This window comes from Oncorhynchus clarkii, chromosome 33 (assembly GCF_045791955.1).
Source record: "Oncorhynchus clarkii lewisi isolate Uvic-CL-2024 chromosome 33, UVic_Ocla_1.0, whole genome shotgun sequence".
Lineage (NCBI taxonomy): Eukaryota > Metazoa > Chordata > Actinopteri > Salmoniformes > Salmonidae > Oncorhynchus > Oncorhynchus clarkii.
The window spans coordinates 18,196,456-18,212,615 of record NC_092179.1 but is presented as its reverse complement, the minus strand read 5'-3'; the positions used below and the strand labels follow the sequence as shown (position 1 = coordinate 18,212,615).

Sequence of the window (16,160 nt, the reverse complement as noted above, 5' to 3'; positions counted from 1 at the left end):
ATCGATGGTGTCAAAAGCAGCACTAAGGTCTAGGAGCACAAGGACAGATGCAGAGCCTTGGTCTGACGCCATTAAAAGGTTATTTACCACCTTCACGAGTGCAGTCTCAGTACTATGATGGGGTCTAAAACCAGACTGAAGCGTTTTGTATACATTGTCTTCAGGAAGGCAGTGAGTTGCTGCGCTACAGATTTTTCTACCATTTTTGAGTGGAATGGGAGATTCAATATAGGCCGATAGTTTTTTATATTTTCTGGTTTGTCTTTTTCACCAGAGGCTTTATTACTGCCACTTTTAGTGAGTTTGGTACACATCTGGTGGATAGGGAGCTGTTTATTATGTTCAACATAGGAGGGCCAAGCACAGGAAACTCTAACAGAGCAGCTCACTCCTCACGGTATGATAGAGTGGCTTGGGGGTAAGGGGGTAACCATCCACTGCTCACTGCTTGGCAGAGGGTGTGTGGGGGGTTGCGGTACTCCTCTGCCCGCTGCCTGGCTCAGAGTATGTCCAGGGAAGAGTCTCTGCCAGGCCTCAATTATGGGGGAGTCATCCAGGACACACTGAAGCAATTACAGTTCCGTATAAATCAATATGCTGCTGGTTTAAAAAGTGATCTGCTCCCAACACTCTCTGGATAGGTTCTGACTCAGGAGGTCAGCTTAGATTTTTTTGTTGAGTTCTTCATAACAATTTTTAAAAAACTGGGCAGAGACTCTTCCTGCCTGTTGAACTAGGTTGAATTGGCATGGACTGGGCTTTCAGATTTGTTTTATGATCAGGTGGGCAATGCTGGGCATGGACTATGGCTTCAGTTTGCTCTTGGGTCAGGTTAGAGGGTTCCATTTCAAATCAAACGGTTGGAATCGTTGTAGAGTTCAGATTGAGGTCAAATTGGACAGCATTTTTGGTTTCCTGTGTTTTGTTTTCCATTGGTTCTGCTGAGCTCCTATGTAGTAATAGCTCACAACTAATCAGGCATGATCCAATGCAACACACGTGCGTGCACTCACCTTGTGGGTTGTCTCCAAAAGACGATAGCATCTGAGGCATCATCAAAATTAAGTTGTCAAATAATTTGTGTTGATGGCTTTATCCATTAATTCATCATCTCTGCAAACCATATTACACAGTAACTAAGTCCTCCTTGCTTGGATCAACAGAATTGTGGCTTGTTTTGAGACACTGCACATGTATTAACCATTATACTGTACTCCCTCCTTGTGGTGCATTGAACACACTACATTTGTGGCAATGAACTGTTAACCCTCCAGTTCAGGAGATGGAGGTATGCACCTTCAGACTTGGGTTCATTTTGATTTCCAATAAAGAAGTAGAAAACTAAGCACCTCATTGGCTGATATACCCGGAAGAGCAGAAGAATAGTGACGTCAGACTTGGGTCACAGTGAAGTCACATGAGGCGTAATAAAATGTCGATCTCGCTTTTGCAGATTTTCAGTAAGATATTACTATTAAACAAAGTAATAGCGAGTTAATCGATAGTTTGCCAAAACGATAAAAACATGGACGAGGACGGTTTACCGATTGTGGGATCAGGAATAGATCTGACCAAGGTGAGTGTTTTCCGTAGCCAAAGTTATCTTGGTGGCTACTGTAGCTAAATTAGCCATGATAGCGTCAGCTTGTTTTGTAAACAAGCTGAATGACTCTCAGCCAAATAATGTAATCAAGTAAATGTTGTATCTAACGAGTATGTGTAGTAAATGTTTTTGAACTCCCCAACTCTGTAAGTAAATAAACATTGTATTTTTCCCATGATACTGAATGATATGGTCACAGGTCCCAGCCATACAACAGAGGAGAGTCGTTGCCTATCTCAACCAGTTCATAGTGCACACTGTCCGCTTTCTCAATCGTTTTTCGACAGTTTGCGAAGAGAAACTTGCATGCATATCTCTTCGGATACAGCAGATTGAAACTACCCTCAGCATTTTGGAAGCAAAGGTAGGTAACCCAGCTTCTGTATGTGTTTTGTATACAATACTATGACTTTAGTATTGATGTTGTTCTACTGTTATGTGCTTTGCTGCTCTGGGCATACCAATACGATAATGTCAGTGCGTCCTGATTTTGTTCTATATAGCTCTCCTCTATTCCTGGTTTGGAGGATGTCAGGGTGGAGGGTGTTGGTCAGCGGCCAGCTACAGAGGTTAATGGTCCAGTCGTAGTTGTGGTCCCAAGTCAACCACAGACCCCTATAGCTGTGGCTGTGCCATTGCCACCTCCTGAGGTAACGCCCCCCCCCCCACACACACACACACACACACACACACCACACTGCCTTCAGAAAGTACTCATACCCTTGATTTTGAAATGGATTAAATATTTGTTCTCCTGCATCTATACACAATACCCCATAATGACAAAGTGAAAACATGTTTTTAGAAATGTTTGCTAATTTATTGGAAATGAAATATAGAAATGTCTCATTTACATAAGTATTCTCACCCTTTTGCTATGACACTCCAAATTGAGCTCAGGTGCATCCAATCCTTGAGATGTCACTACAACTGTGGCCAATTCAATTGTTTGGACATGATTTATAAAAAAACACCTGTCTATATAAGGTCCAACATTTGACAGTGCATGTCAGAGCAGGAACTATACCATGAAGTCCATATATCTCCAAGATATAATTGTGATGAGGCATATATCTGGGGAAGGGTATAAACTAGTGTTGAAAGTTTTCAAGAGTACAGTGGTCTCCAAAATTTGGAAATTGAAAAAAATATGGAAGTACCCAGACTCTGCCAGGGAGGTCACAAGACCCAAATGCCCACTCTGACAGAACTACATAGTTCCTTGGCTGAGATGGGAGAACTTGTCAGAAGGACAACAGTCTCTAAAGCACTTCACCAATCTGGGCTTTATGGGAGAGGGACCAGACGGAAGCCACTCCTGAGAAAAAGGCACATGACTGCACGCCTGGAGTTTGCAAAAAGGCACATGAAAGACTGAGCTCATAAGACAAAAGATTCTGTGATCTGAGACAAAAATATAACTATTTGGCCTGAATACAAAGCGCTATGCCGGGAGAGAACCTGGCACAGCTCATCACCCGTCTAACACCATCCCTACTGTGAAGCATGGTGGTGGCAGCATCATGCTATGGGGATGCTTTTCAGTGGCAGGGAGACTGGTTAGGATAGAGGGAATAATGAATGGAGCCAAATACAGGCAAATCCTTGATGAGAACCTGCAAACTACCTTAGACTGGGGCAACGATTTATGTTCCAATAGGGCAATGACCCAAAGCATACAGTCAAAAGTGCTTGAGTGGCCCAGCCATAGACCAGACTTGAATACCATTAAATCTGTGGAAAGACTTGAAGATTGCTGTTCCCTATCTAACTTAACAGAGCTTGAGAAAATCTGCAAGGGAGAAAATCCTCAAATCCATAAGTGCAAAGCTGACAGACATTGAAGACAACTCACACCTGTAATTGCTGCCAAAGGTGCTTTCACAAAGTATTAACTCGGGTGAATACATATGTAAATGGGATATTTCTGTATTTAATTTTCCATATATTTGCAAAAATGTCTAAACATGTTTTCACTTTGTCATTGTGGAGTAGTGTGTGTAGACGGGTGAGAAAAAAATTGTATAAGTCATGGGGGATGAATACTTTCTGATGGCACCACACACAGTAATTGTGTAGTTGGCTTATGCACACAACTACATATATTTAAATCAGTGGAGGCTGCTGAGGGGAGGACGGCTCATAACAATGGCCGGAACGGAGCGAATTTAACGGCATCAAACACTTAGAAACCATGTTTGATGTATTTGATACCATTCCACTGATTCCGCTCCAGCTATTACCACGAGCCAGTCCTCCCCAATTAAGGTGCCACCAACCTCCTGGGATTTCAACATATCCATTTTGATGCAACAATAACGTAAAGACTTGGTGTATTTGTGCATGATGGAAATACTGAATTGCAGTATTGACTCTATTGTAGGCGTCTCCAAACATAACAGAACCAAGAGCAGCAGGAGACAGTTGGATGACTGTGGCCAAGGACCCACGCTATGCCAGATATCTCAAGATGGTGCAAGTGGTAGGTCTCTCTCTATACATTGTCATATTCTGTAGAAATGTGAAATCTGTTCAATGAAATCTGTCATTTAGAAAACTATTCAAAAACAGGGTGTTCCAGTTATGGCGATAAAGAATAAAATGGTCCAGGAAGGTTTGGATCCCAAACTGCTTGAGTGAGTGTGCTTACATTACGTCTTAGTAATATCTGTATTCTCATACCTCGTAATCCAATACGTTTTGTTTCACACCCACATCTGAATGTCATAAAATGGTGGTTCTACATTTATTTTAAGTAACAATGGTGATTGCTACATGTTTCTGTATGCAGCACACCAGATGCACCTGTGCCTGATGCCGTCAAAAAGAAAACACTGGATCACGATGATGACAGCGACGACGGCAGTGAGTCATCTTTCAGCGATTGATCTGCTGCCTTAGCCATGAAGCTGCCTATAGGGAACTTCCTTCCCTGTCATCTGTGCTCCAGGCCTTTTCCACTGTGCTGCTGCAGGGGCACAGAAGGACTAGATGCCAGTGTGTGCTTGACAGGCAGAACTACAGTGCTACCAGACAGAAAGTCCCACTTCTGTGGAAGGGATCTGCAGGGATGCATGGGACTTACAAAAACAGGCAGATTGTTAAGTAGCTGAAATGGCATTGTAGATTGAGTGAATGTCAACGAGAAAGAGCTGATAATGTCTATGTCCAGGTCAGCCACTGATCTTGTGAATGTTATATTTTTGTTTCCATTTCTTCTCCTGAAACATTTGATTGGTCATGGACATGGTGTGTCTTTATTTACATAGTTTAGCAGTAAAACCGATTGAATGACAACCATGGACAGTACTAACCAGATAATCGATTAATAATTGACCATTATTTTCTTAAGATTGCACTGGGCAAACATGCCTCTGCCCCGTGTCAGTATCATGTGAACATTCCAATGCCTTTGAAAGAGATTGTGGGGCGGCAGGTAGTCTAGCGGTTAAGGGCATTGGGCCAGTAACCGGAATGTTGCTGGTTGGAATCCCAGAGCCAAATAGATGAAACATCTGTCTGTGCCCTTGAGCAAAGCACTTATTGCTCCTGTAAGTCGCTCTGGATAAGAGTGTCTGCTAAAATACAAAAATGTAATTGTGCTTTAGTCACATTTGTTTTATTATTTTGACAGTGATGTCTTCATGTTACACTTGTGAGAGGGTGATAAGTTGTATCTCATGTCCATAATAATGTTTGTGAAAACATTTGATGGGTACTATTTTATACTACAACTGCTGTATGAAGGATGTCAAGCAGAAATGTTGAGGACTGTTCTCTGGCCGATTTATTAGTTTTTAATTGAGACATTAAGCTGTTGAAATGTAAATGTTCCTGGAGTGAACAGTGAAGGACAAATTAAGAAAATTGCACTTTTGGGTAAATATATAATGGAAAGAACACCACTACTTGTGAGCAATGTGTCAATTGCAATGGTACTGTGTAAGGCCAAATTAACAGTAGTACTTAATGTGAATTCACCTCAATCTTCTAAAATGATGCATCTTAATCCCAGATTTAACCAAGTGTGACTAACCATGTTAGCAAGCCTTTCAGGTCCTTGATTCACACTGCATTATACCTTTAAGTCAAGAGAGTTTTATACAACATCTCTTATCCAAACAAATGCTCAGAGATCCAATTCATCTTCACATTGTTTGTAGTTGTCTCTGGGTAGAACACTGCAATGATGGATATTTTTCTCAATTGATTAAGAAAGTGGGTAGATGGAGAGGCGTTAGAAGATTGGAAAGCACGTTGTTCATAAGCGCAAGGCAAGCAGCATTGAGGTCTAAGTGTTTATGCAGTTTAGCTGTAAAAATAAAGACCACATTTTACCTAAAGATATGTGGACATAATTTTATTCAAACACTGTTTTTTTGTTGTTGGGAACATAGAAATACTTCACACACACAGTAGCCCTGTATGTATTCTGAGTTACTTTATTACAATGGTATACCATAGATATGCCTCAATACTCTGAGAAACATGAGTTCTTCTTGAGAAAAATACCTAACTAGAAAAATATTTACATTCTAATATAAAACAATGAACCTTGGAGTAGATAAATGTACACACAGCCTCTATCCATAAACTAGTGATGTGTGAAATTCATTTTCTTAACTTGATCTTGTGATTTTCTTGTTCAATACTGACCTTTGTACCACCTGGATGAGTCTTTCATTAACCCAACAAATTCTAGAATTGCTGTTCACAGGATGTGTTTTGTTTTGTGGTTAACTGTTAAGACTTAGGTTATGTTGCAATGGATACAGTATTAATCAAGTAATCATTCAGATAATCTCATACAGTTCATTTGGAAAGTATTCACTCTTCCCTTTTTTCAACATTTTGTTACGTTACAGCCTTATTCTAAAATTGATGTTTTCCTCATCAATCTACACATAATACCCCATAATGACAAAGCAAAAACACATTTTTTTTTAAATACCTTACTTAAATAAGTATTCAGATCCTTTGTTATGAGACTTGAAGTTGAGCTCAGGTGGATCCTGTTTCCATTGATCGTCTTTGAGATGTTTTTAGAACTCGATTGGATTCCACCTGTGGTAAATTCAATTGATTGGATATGATTTGGAAAGGCACACACCTGTCTATATAAGGTCCTACAGTTGACAGTGAATGTCAGAGCAAAAACCAAGTCATGAGGTCAAAGCAATTGTCTGTAGAGCTCTGAGACAGGTTTGTGTTGAAGCACAGACCTGGGGAAGGGTACCAAAACATTTCTGCAGCATTGAAGGTCCCCAAGAAAACAGTGGCCACCATCATTCTTAAATGGAAGAAGTTTGGAACCACCAAGACTCTTCCTAGAGCTGGCCACCCGGCCAAACTGAGCAATCGGGGGAGAAGGGCCTTGGCCAGGAAGGTAACCAAAAACTTGATGGTTACTCTGTCAGAGCTCCAGAGTTCCTCTTTGGAGATGGGAAAACCTTCCAGAATGACAACCATTTCTGCAGCACTCCACAAATCAAGCCTTTATGGTAGAGTGGCCAGATAGAAGCCACTCCTCAGAAAAAGGCAGACTGCTTGGAGTTTGCCCAAAGGCAGCTAAAGGACTCTCAGATAATGAGAAACAAGATTCTCTGGTCAGAAGAAACAAACATTGAACTATTTGGGCTGAATGCCAAGAATCTCGTTTGGAGGAATACAATGAAGCATGGTGGTAGCAGCATCATGCTGTGGGGATGTTTTTCAGTGGCAGGGACTGAGAGACTAGTCAGGATCTAGGGAAAGATACATAGAAATCCTTGATAAAAACCTGCTCCAGAGCACTCAGAATCGCAGACTGGGGTGAAGGTTCACCTTCGAACAGGACAACGACCCTAAGCACACAGACAAGACAATGCAGGAGTGGCTTCGGGACAAGCCTCTGAATGTCCTTGAGTGGCCCAGCCAGAGCCCGGACGTAAACCCGATGGAACATCTCTGCTTCGTCAGGAAACAAACTCTGTTCTCAGCTTCAGAGTAAACTTCTGTAAAAAAAAAAACAAGACAAAGAGGAATAACTCATAAAGGAGAAGAAAAGGACAATCATTCCCACCACAATGACAGAAAACTCACTTTAAAGTCATGGATGTAGGTGAAGAAGAAGAAGATGAAGCTGAAGACCACGATCCACTCACTCACAGCACTCACCAGATGGAACACATTGTCCTGTAATGACAGGAAGGGTCGGATAGAGACTGATATTGTCACGTATAGCTTCTCTGGCCTATGAAGCCTACAGTTGAAGTCGGAAGTTTACATACACCTTAGGGGTGTATGCCAAATACATTTAAACTCAGTTTTTCACAATTCCTGACATTTAATCCTAGTTAGGATCACCACTTTATTTTAAGAATGTGAAATGTCAGAATAATAGTAGAGAGAATTATTTATTTCAGCTTTTATTTCTTTCAGCACATTCCCAGTGGGTCAGACGTTTACATACGCTCAATTAGTATTTGGTAGCATTTCCATTTAAATTGTTTAACTTGGGTCAACGTTTCGGGTAGCCTTCCACAAGCTTCCCACAATAAGTTGGGTGAATTTTGTCCCATTCCTCCTGACAGAGCTGGTGTAACTTGAGTCAGGTTTGTAGGCCTCCTTGCTCACACGTGCTTTTTCATTTCTGCCCACAAATGTTCTATGGGATTGAGGTCAGGGCTTTGTGATGGCCACTCCAATACCTTGACTTTGTTGTCCTTAAGCCATTTTGCCACAACTTTGGAAGTGTGCTTGGGGCCATTGTCCATTTGGAAGACCCATCTGCGACCAAGCTTTAACTTCCTTACTGATGTCTTGAGATGTTGCTTCAATATATCCACATAATTGTCCTCATGATGCCATCTCTTTTGTGAAGTGCACCAGTCCCTCCTGCAGCAAAGCACCCCCACAACATGATGCTGCCACCCCCGTGCTTCTCCCCCTTTTTCCTCCAAACATAATGATGGTCAATATGGCCAAACAGTTCTATTTTTGTTTCATCAGACCAGAGGATATTTCTCCAAAAAGTACAATCTTTGTCCTCAAAAAGTATGATCTTTGTCCCCATGTGCAGTTGCAAACCGTAGTCTGGCTATTTATGGCGGTTTTGGAGCAGTGCCTTCTTCCTTGCTGACCGGCCTTTCAGGTTATGTCGTATAGGACTCGTTTTACTGTGGATATAGATACTTTTGTACCCAATTCCTCCAGCATCTTGACAAGGTCATTTGCTGTTGTTCTGGGATTGATTTGCAGTTTTTGCACCAAAGCACGTTCATCTCTAGGAGATAGAACACATCTCCTTCCTGAGCGGTATGACGGCTGCGTGGTCCCATGGTGTTTATACTTGCGTACTATTGTTTGTACAGATGAACGTGGTACCTTCAGGCATTTGGAAATTGCTCCCAAGGATGAACCAGACTTGTGGAGGTCTACAATTTTTCTTCTGAGGTCTTTTGATTTTCCCATCAAGGAAAGAGGCACTGAGTTTGAAGGTCGGCCTTGAAATAAATCCACAGGTACACCTCCAATTTACTCAAATGATGTCAATTAGCCTATCAGAAGCTTCTAAAGCCATGACATCATTTTCTGGAATTTTCCAAGCTGTTTAAATGCAGTCTACTTAGTCTATGTAAACGTCTGACAAACTGGAATTGTGATACAGTGAATTTTAAGTGAAATAATCTGTCTGGAAACAATTGTTGGACAAATTACTTGTGTGGTTGGAGTGGTTGAAAAACGAGTTTAAATGACTCCAACCTAATTGTATGTAAACTTCCGACTTTAACTGTATATGGATCCAGAATGTTGTCCATCTTTGTTGTTTGTGTGAGTTGTGTTCTTGGTAAAGATGTGCTCATACCGTACCTTGTCTTCAGTTCTATGCAGTAAGGCACAGATAATAGCTGGTTGAAAAATGAAGGAGACCTTTTATTTGATAAAACAATGATCATTCATTCATTAAAATAATTTAGACACAATGGATTACTATTGTTTTCAAGGATACTGGGGGGGACTGCCAGGAAGGCCATGGCTGCCATTCCTGTGCGCACACGACACAAGGCCAACGAACATCCATAGGGGAAGGCCTTATAGGATATAATGGACTGGAGGATGGTGTACAACACACCAGAAACGAAGAAGAGTATTGCACCTGCATCATGAACTTGAATAATTGTTGTTTCCTGGGGTAAAATAACACACCAGAGAGATCATGTATTGAATATGACACTCCATCTTCTCACTTAAGAGGCGACAACCTACCTGGAAAGTAGCGACAAAACACATCCCCAAACAAGAAAGCATTCCAATCCAGAAAGCAGCCTGGTTCAGTGCTGGGGGCACACCACCTGCTGTCTCATTGAGCTTCTCCACAAACTTGTATCTGGCATACATGGTGGCCATACCTGTAGAGCAGGGGTGTCAAAGTCAAATGGACGGAGGGCCAAATAAAAAAATCAGCTACAAGACGAGGGCCGGACTGTTCGAATGTTCATTGAAAAATTTTTAAATGACGCATATAGTCTAGTGAACCTAATTGAACCTACTGAAAACCTAACAAATATATTACAATATGATCAGATAAATAAAGCAATATTTTCTTATGGCTCTGTCAGTAATCTTTAATTTTCAACAGACACAAAAGACAAATTTCCTTTATATAAATATCCCCATAACATGAACATTAAATGAAAGAAACCGGTATTCAAGGTACCATCAGTAGACTATATTTTCTATTTTAGCAAAAGTGGGCTAAATTTACTTCAAAGAAAAAACAATAATAGCAATTTTCTATCATCCACTCAACTGAAATATTTTTAAAATATAATTGGATTGAAATACAAAAAAATAAAGTGCAAAAATCTATTAATCAAAAACAACACTTTGTTTAAGGAGAAGTAACATGCAGTGAAAACAAATATTAAATTTTAACTTTTAAACTTGAACTGAGTAAAAACTCTAAATATGTGATTGCACAGTAATGTTCACTTGTTTGAGGTTGAGGGTGATACTTGGTGGTGTCCCATCTTTTCCACAAGTTCATCAATGTTCGGGGTAAGGCTCTGAGCTGAAGAAATCCTCAGAATTGAGTGGAGGTGTTCAGCAGTAAGTCGACTTCTGTGTGATGTTTTGTTCAGGTTCATCAAAGAAAACAGTTGTTCACACAGGTATGTGCTGCCAAACATAGACAACGTTTGAGCAGCCTGGATGCGCAGCTGGGGCATTGTGCCGGGGAGGAAACGGGCGAACTCCGCAGCACCCACTGCCGCATATTTTGCCCTCAGTGCATCATTGCATTGGAGGTCAATCAACTCCATTTGGAGGTTTGGTGGTGAGCTTTCCACGTCAACAGCAAATGGGTTACCGAGCAGTTCCAACCTGCTTTTTTGTGCTTCAAAGTCAGCAAATCGGCGTCGAAAGTCAGCGGCAAGCATACCTATTTTATCAGCCAACTGTGTGCTCGGGAACGCACTGGTAGAGAGCTTCTCTTTCATGGTCTGGCAGCTGGGAAAGTGGCTCAAATTTTCTTTCCGCATCTGCGTCTCCCACAGAGTCAGTTTGGTTTTAAATGCCTTCACTGTACTGTACATATCAGAGATGACACGATCCCGACCCTGCAGCTGCAAGTTTATTGCATTCAGATGACTCGTAATGTCACACAGAAAAGCCATTTCACACAGAAACATTTCGTCTCGGAGTTGTGTTGTGTCTTTCCCTTTGCTGTCCAAGAACAGACAAATCTCCTCACGAAGCTCGAAACATCTTTGAAGCACCTTTCCCTGGCTTAGCCATCGCACCTCTGTGTGATAAGGCAAATCACCATGCTCCGTTTCTAACTCCGTCAGAAATGCCTTGAACTGGCGGTGATTCAAACCTTTGGCTCTGATAAAGTTAACTGTGCGCGTGATGATGCTCATTACATGCTCCATTTTCAAGGCTTTACCGCACAACGCTTCCTGGTGTATGATACAATGATAAGCTGTCAGCTCACCTGTCGCGTTTTCCTCTTGCATCTTTTCCCGTATCTTCGCCACCAGTCCGCTCCTGTGTCCACACATCGCAGGTGCTCCGTCGGTTGTCAAACCCACGAGTTTTTCCAGCTCCATCTCATTTACACATCTTGACACCTCTTCATACAAATCATGCCCCGTAGTTGTGCCATGCATAGGACGTAAAGCCAAAAACTCCTCTGTCACGCTTAGGTTGGAGTCCACTCCGCGGATGAAAATTGACAACTGGGCAATGTCAGAAATGTCGGTGCTCTCATCCACAGCCAAGGAATATGCAATAAAATCTTTTCCCTTTTTCACAAGCTGCTCTTTTAGATTGATGGACAACTGGTCTACTCTCTCGGCAATGGTGTTTCTGCTCAGACTCACATTTAAAAAGAGTTGCCTTTTTTCTGGGCAAACTTCGTCACAAACTTTAATCATGCAGTTTTTGATGAAATCCCCCTCCGTAAATGGCCGGGCTGATTTAGCGATCTCTTCTGCCAAAATAAAACTGGCCTTGACAGCAGCCTGGCCTTGTGATTTGGCTTTTTTGAACAGAGCCTGTCGAGATTTGAGGCCTCGTTTTAATTCCTCTGCCTTTTGTAGCCTTTGTTCCATGTCCATATTCTTGTTTTTGTCCGCGTGTTTCGTTTCATAATGTCGTCTCAGATTATACTCTTTCAGTACCGCCACACTTTCTCCACACAGAAGACACACAGGTTTTCCAGCTACCTTCGTGAACATATACTCCGACTCCCACCTTGTTTGAAACCCCCGGTTCTCAGTATCCACCTTCCATTTTGCCATTTTTGATGGGTATCTGAAAGTTAATTTTACTGTGATGCTGACGACTGCTGTGCCAATAAATATTGAAATGAAGCAGCCTACTGCTCGGTGCGTCACCTTTGCATTGTGGGAAATGTAGTATTGGTGCGTGTAAAAGATCTGCGGGCTGCTGGCTTGCTGCGGGCCGGTTCTAATAATAAATCAAGATCATCCCAGGGGCCGTAAAAAACCTTCTTGCGGGCCGGATGTGGCCCGCGGGCCTTGACTCTGACATATGTGCTGTAGAGGATTTGGTATGGCACATGGAGTGAATGTTTTTATTTTAAAATGTCACATTTAGACAGTATTCGCTCACAGGTTACTGTAGGGCAATGTAAACATACAATATTTATGTATTTATTTAATTTGCACTTTAAAACAGGGAACTTATATGTAATACTCAGTAAAATGATATTATTCCATTGATCCCAGCCTTTTGTTAACATGCATTTCTACTTTCATTTTCAAAAAAATGTGAAGTGTTACTAAAGCGTTCGGCATAGTTGCTGAACTGGAAAAACCCATGAGGTTGCTCAGACAAAAACAAAAGGCCTTTCATGGGTTTAGTGTCTTTCTGTGCTCACCTGCACATGCAGTGATGACCGTCATCAAGCCAAAGATACAACTCTCTGGGGGTTCAGCCCCAATTTCACTAAAGAAAAGAAGAGTTCAGGTTTAATGGGTGTAATTCTGCAGTGTCTAGAGGGCATTTTAAAACTGTTGATATGTTTAAGGCCCAGTGCAGTCCAAAACTTGATTTTTTTTCTGTGCTTTATATTTCCATACTATGAGGTTGGAATAATACTGTGAAATTGTGAACATGTTGACAATGCCTTTTTAGTGTAAGAGCTTGTCCCCTTTAAAAGTCAAGTAAGGAAACACACTGGCTAGTAAGTAGTTCACAGGCCTCTACGCAGTTGGCTACACAGCTGGGACCTGGGTAGCCCAACAGGCACAAGATTGTGTTGTCATACGACATCAGGAAGAACTACGCCCTCTAGGGTTCTAGGCGCTAGGACCTGGGTAGCAGCCAATGACTGTGGGTGGCAGCCAAGTATTGGTCTGAACTGGGGAAAACCAAACTGATTTATTTTTGTCGCTACAGTCGGTGGTGTAGTGGAGGCTATACACCATATACCAATTTCTCTAGGCATCACTACACCACTGGCTACAATGTGATACATGTTTCACTTATACAGTTAATCTACATCTCTTGTTTACGAAGCATGTGACACATAACATTTGATTTGACTTCTTTATTATTTAAATCAGTGTGTGTAATGGAAATATGTTTTTATTAGCACTCATCAAAAGCTGTAATTATGAAGGGAAATTGTATCACATTGTATGTAACCAGTGGTGTTATGGTGCCTGGAAAAGTGGGTATACTGTAATGTTGCCCCAAATTTCCCAAACGGCCCTCCCAGCGAAGGAAAGGAACAATTCTGTTTTCTATATATTTTCCTACAGATTTTCAGGTTTTCACTCTCAAAAGCACACTATTTAACAGAAAAACAGAACAAATGGGATGTTCTAAGTCCACAACAATGTTAATCCACATCAGGAGACTTTTTGAGGTCTGAGTTCCCCCAATTCATTGCGCACCTAGCAAGAAACTTTATAAACTAGCAGTAGGCTACTGTACAATGACCGATATGTGATGGCAGAGTTTGCTTAACAAATGCCCAGCCGATTGAGACAAATCATTGTGATGCAATCCTTGCGGTCAATGTTTAACTGGGAAGGTGTTTTGGGAAGCCTTTAGATATGTGTATTCAAACAAAGCATGATGATTGAATTGCGCATCGTCAATATTCAACCAAGACAACGAAGTCGACCAGCCTACTTGGGTTGCATACCCATTGTTGCATTGATTAGCATATACTGGTACCCAGTTGAGAGCTGAGCGCTCTTGATGCCTGACAAATGAGATTCTGTTGAAACTAGGCTGTGAATATATTTCACTTGCTTTGCGTTTGTATAGGCTACTTTGTGCACGATTTTTATATTGTACTACGTAATTGATAAGGCCTATCCCTCCACTACATGTGTAATCTTATTAACGGTTTGATAAAGAAAGGCAGTTCGTGGAAAATAAAAACTAATAGGCAACTGATAAATAATAGCCTATAATCTTCTTGTTCTAAATTCTTACTTACCTTATATAGGGTAAGATGAAACCCAAATCATGCTCGAACAATGCAATTATGTAGGAGACAATAAACGTGCTAGATGACCAGATGACCAAGAAAACTGGTAAAAAGCACATTCCCTTCATGTCCATGAACCAAAACATATTGTCAACAATAAGGAAAAGTTACAACACAGACAGACCGACCTTGAGTGCAATTGATAAAGACATAGAAAGTCTTCCGATCATTTCCGCATGTGACAGAAAACAATACTAAGCCGTGCATACCAGAGTGGGTATCATAAATGTTCACCCGCTTCTATTTTTCCCGCAGTTTGTTGCGTTACACAGTGGGATTGAAATGAATTGAATTGTTAGTTTTTTCTCTCTCTCATTGATCTACACAAAATACTATGTAATGTTAAATTGGAAGACATTTAAAAAAAAATAAACGTAATTAATGAAAATTAAAACACTCATATTATATTTCTATTATATCTATTCTATTAAATATATTCGATAACTATTCACCCCCTGAGTCAATACATGTTAGAAATACATTTGGCAGCGATTACAGCTGTGTCTTATTGAGTAAGTCTCTAAAGAGCTTTGCAAACCTGCATTGTGACATTTTTGCCCCTTGTTTTCAAAATTCTTCAAGCTCTGTCAAGGTGTTGGGAATCATGACTAGACAGCAGTTTAAATCTTGCCAAAGATTTTCAAGCAGATTAAAGTCAAAACTGTCATTTGGCCACTCGGGAACATTCACTGTCTTCCTGGTAAGCAACTCCAGTATAGATTTGTCTTGCTGAAAGGTGAATTCCTTGCCCAGTGTAAAGCAGACTGAAGCAGGTTTTTTTTGTCTAGGATTTCTGCCTGTGTTTATGCCATGTTCACCTCCTAGTCGGAACTAGCAACTGTGCAATTTCGACGTGTGTAACTACAACCAGTTAGCATGTTGGACATTTCTGATAAGGCTTTGCATTAACTTCTTATGGCTGGGGGCAGTATTGAGTAGCTTGGATGAATACGGTGCCCAGAGGAGCCCAGAGTAAACTGCCTGCTACTCAGTCCCAGTTGCTAATATATGTCCCATTTGCTAAACACTCTGAAGTTACTAAAACGGTTTGAATGATGTCTGTGAGTATAACAGAACTCATATGGCAGGTTAAAACCTGAGAAAAAATCCAACCAAGAAGTGGGAAATCTGAGGTTGGTCGTTTTTCAACTCCTTCCCTATTGAAGATACAGTGGGATATTGGTCATGTTGCATTTCCTAAGACTTCCACTAGATGTCAGCAGTCTTTAGAACCTTGTTTGATGCTTCTACTGTGAAGGGATGCCGAATGAGTCAGAGGTCTGCCAGAATGCAATGAGCTCGTGACACTCGTTCACGTGAGAGCGAGCTCTGTTTCATTGAAATTCTACAGACAAAGGAATTCTCTGGTTGGAACATTATTGAAGATTTATGTTAAAAACATCCTAAAGATTGATTCTATACATTGTTTGACAAGTTTCTACGGACTGTAACGGAACTTCTTGACTTTTCGTCTGCTCCTAGTGAACGAGCGTCATGAATTTTGATTTGTGAACTGAACGCGCTAAAAAAAGGAGCTATTTGGAC

General features: G+C 41.1%; 2 protein-coding genes across 2 annotated transcripts; one reads left to right on the top strand and one right to left on the bottom strand.

The window, feature by feature from the left end:
* Window positions 1-1,370: 1,370 nt before the first annotated feature.
* Window positions 1,371-7,015, top strand: LOC139392630 (WASH complex subunit 3-like). Its single transcript, XM_071140741.1, has 6 exons — window positions 1,371-1,576; window positions 1,803-1,967; window positions 2,107-2,253; window positions 3,987-4,085; window positions 4,175-4,239; window positions 4,395-7,015. Exons 1-6 carry the CDS (start codon window positions 1,526-1,528, stop codon window positions 4,489-4,491), a joined length of 624 nt encoding a protein of 207 aa, XP_070996842.1. The 5' UTR covers window positions 1,371-1,525; the 3' UTR covers window positions 4,492-7,015.
* Window positions 7,016-7,103: 88 nt separating this feature from the next.
* On the bottom strand, window positions 7,104-14,783 carry LOC139392629 (DNA damage-regulated autophagy modulator protein 1-like). Its single transcript, XM_071140740.1, has 7 exons — window positions 14,565-14,783; window positions 12,990-13,057; window positions 9,851-9,993; window positions 9,594-9,771; window positions 9,455-9,492; window positions 7,685-7,777; window positions 7,104-7,596 (listed from the first exon to the last, which is right to left on the bottom strand). The coding sequence occupies exons 1-7, from the start codon at window positions 14,699-14,701 to the stop codon at window positions 7,558-7,560; spliced, it is 696 nt and encodes a 231-aa protein (XP_070996841.1). The 5' UTR covers window positions 14,702-14,783; the 3' UTR covers window positions 7,104-7,557.
* Between the last annotated feature and the right edge of the window lie 1,377 nt (window positions 14,784-16,160).

Bases quoted from the DNA above. Each gene is read 5' to 3' on its own strand.
- LOC139392629 (XM_071140740.1), bottom strand. From the start codon at position 14,701: ATGTTTTGGTTCATGGACATGAAGGGAATGTGCTTTTTACCAGTTTTC. The intron at 9,994-12,989 runs GTGAGCACAGAA...CCTGCTCTACAG, and splicing joins GGTCATCACTGCATGTGCAG to GTATGGCCACCATGTATGCC. The intron at 7,778-9,454 runs GTACGGTATGAG...CTGTCATTACAG, and splicing joins TGCATAGAACTGAAGACAAG to GACAATGTGTTCCATCTGGT.
- LOC139392630 (XM_071140741.1), top strand. From the start codon at position 1,526: ATGGACGAGGACGGTTTACCGATTGTGGGATCAGGAATAGATCTGACC. The intron at 1,577-1,802 runs GTGAGTGTTTTC...ATATGGTCACAG, and splicing joins CAGGAATAGATCTGACCAAG to GTCCCAGCCATACAACAGAG. The intron at 4,086-4,174 runs GTAGGTCTCTCT...ATTCAAAAACAG, and splicing joins ATCTCAAGATGGTGCAAGTG to GGTGTTCCAGTTATGGCGAT.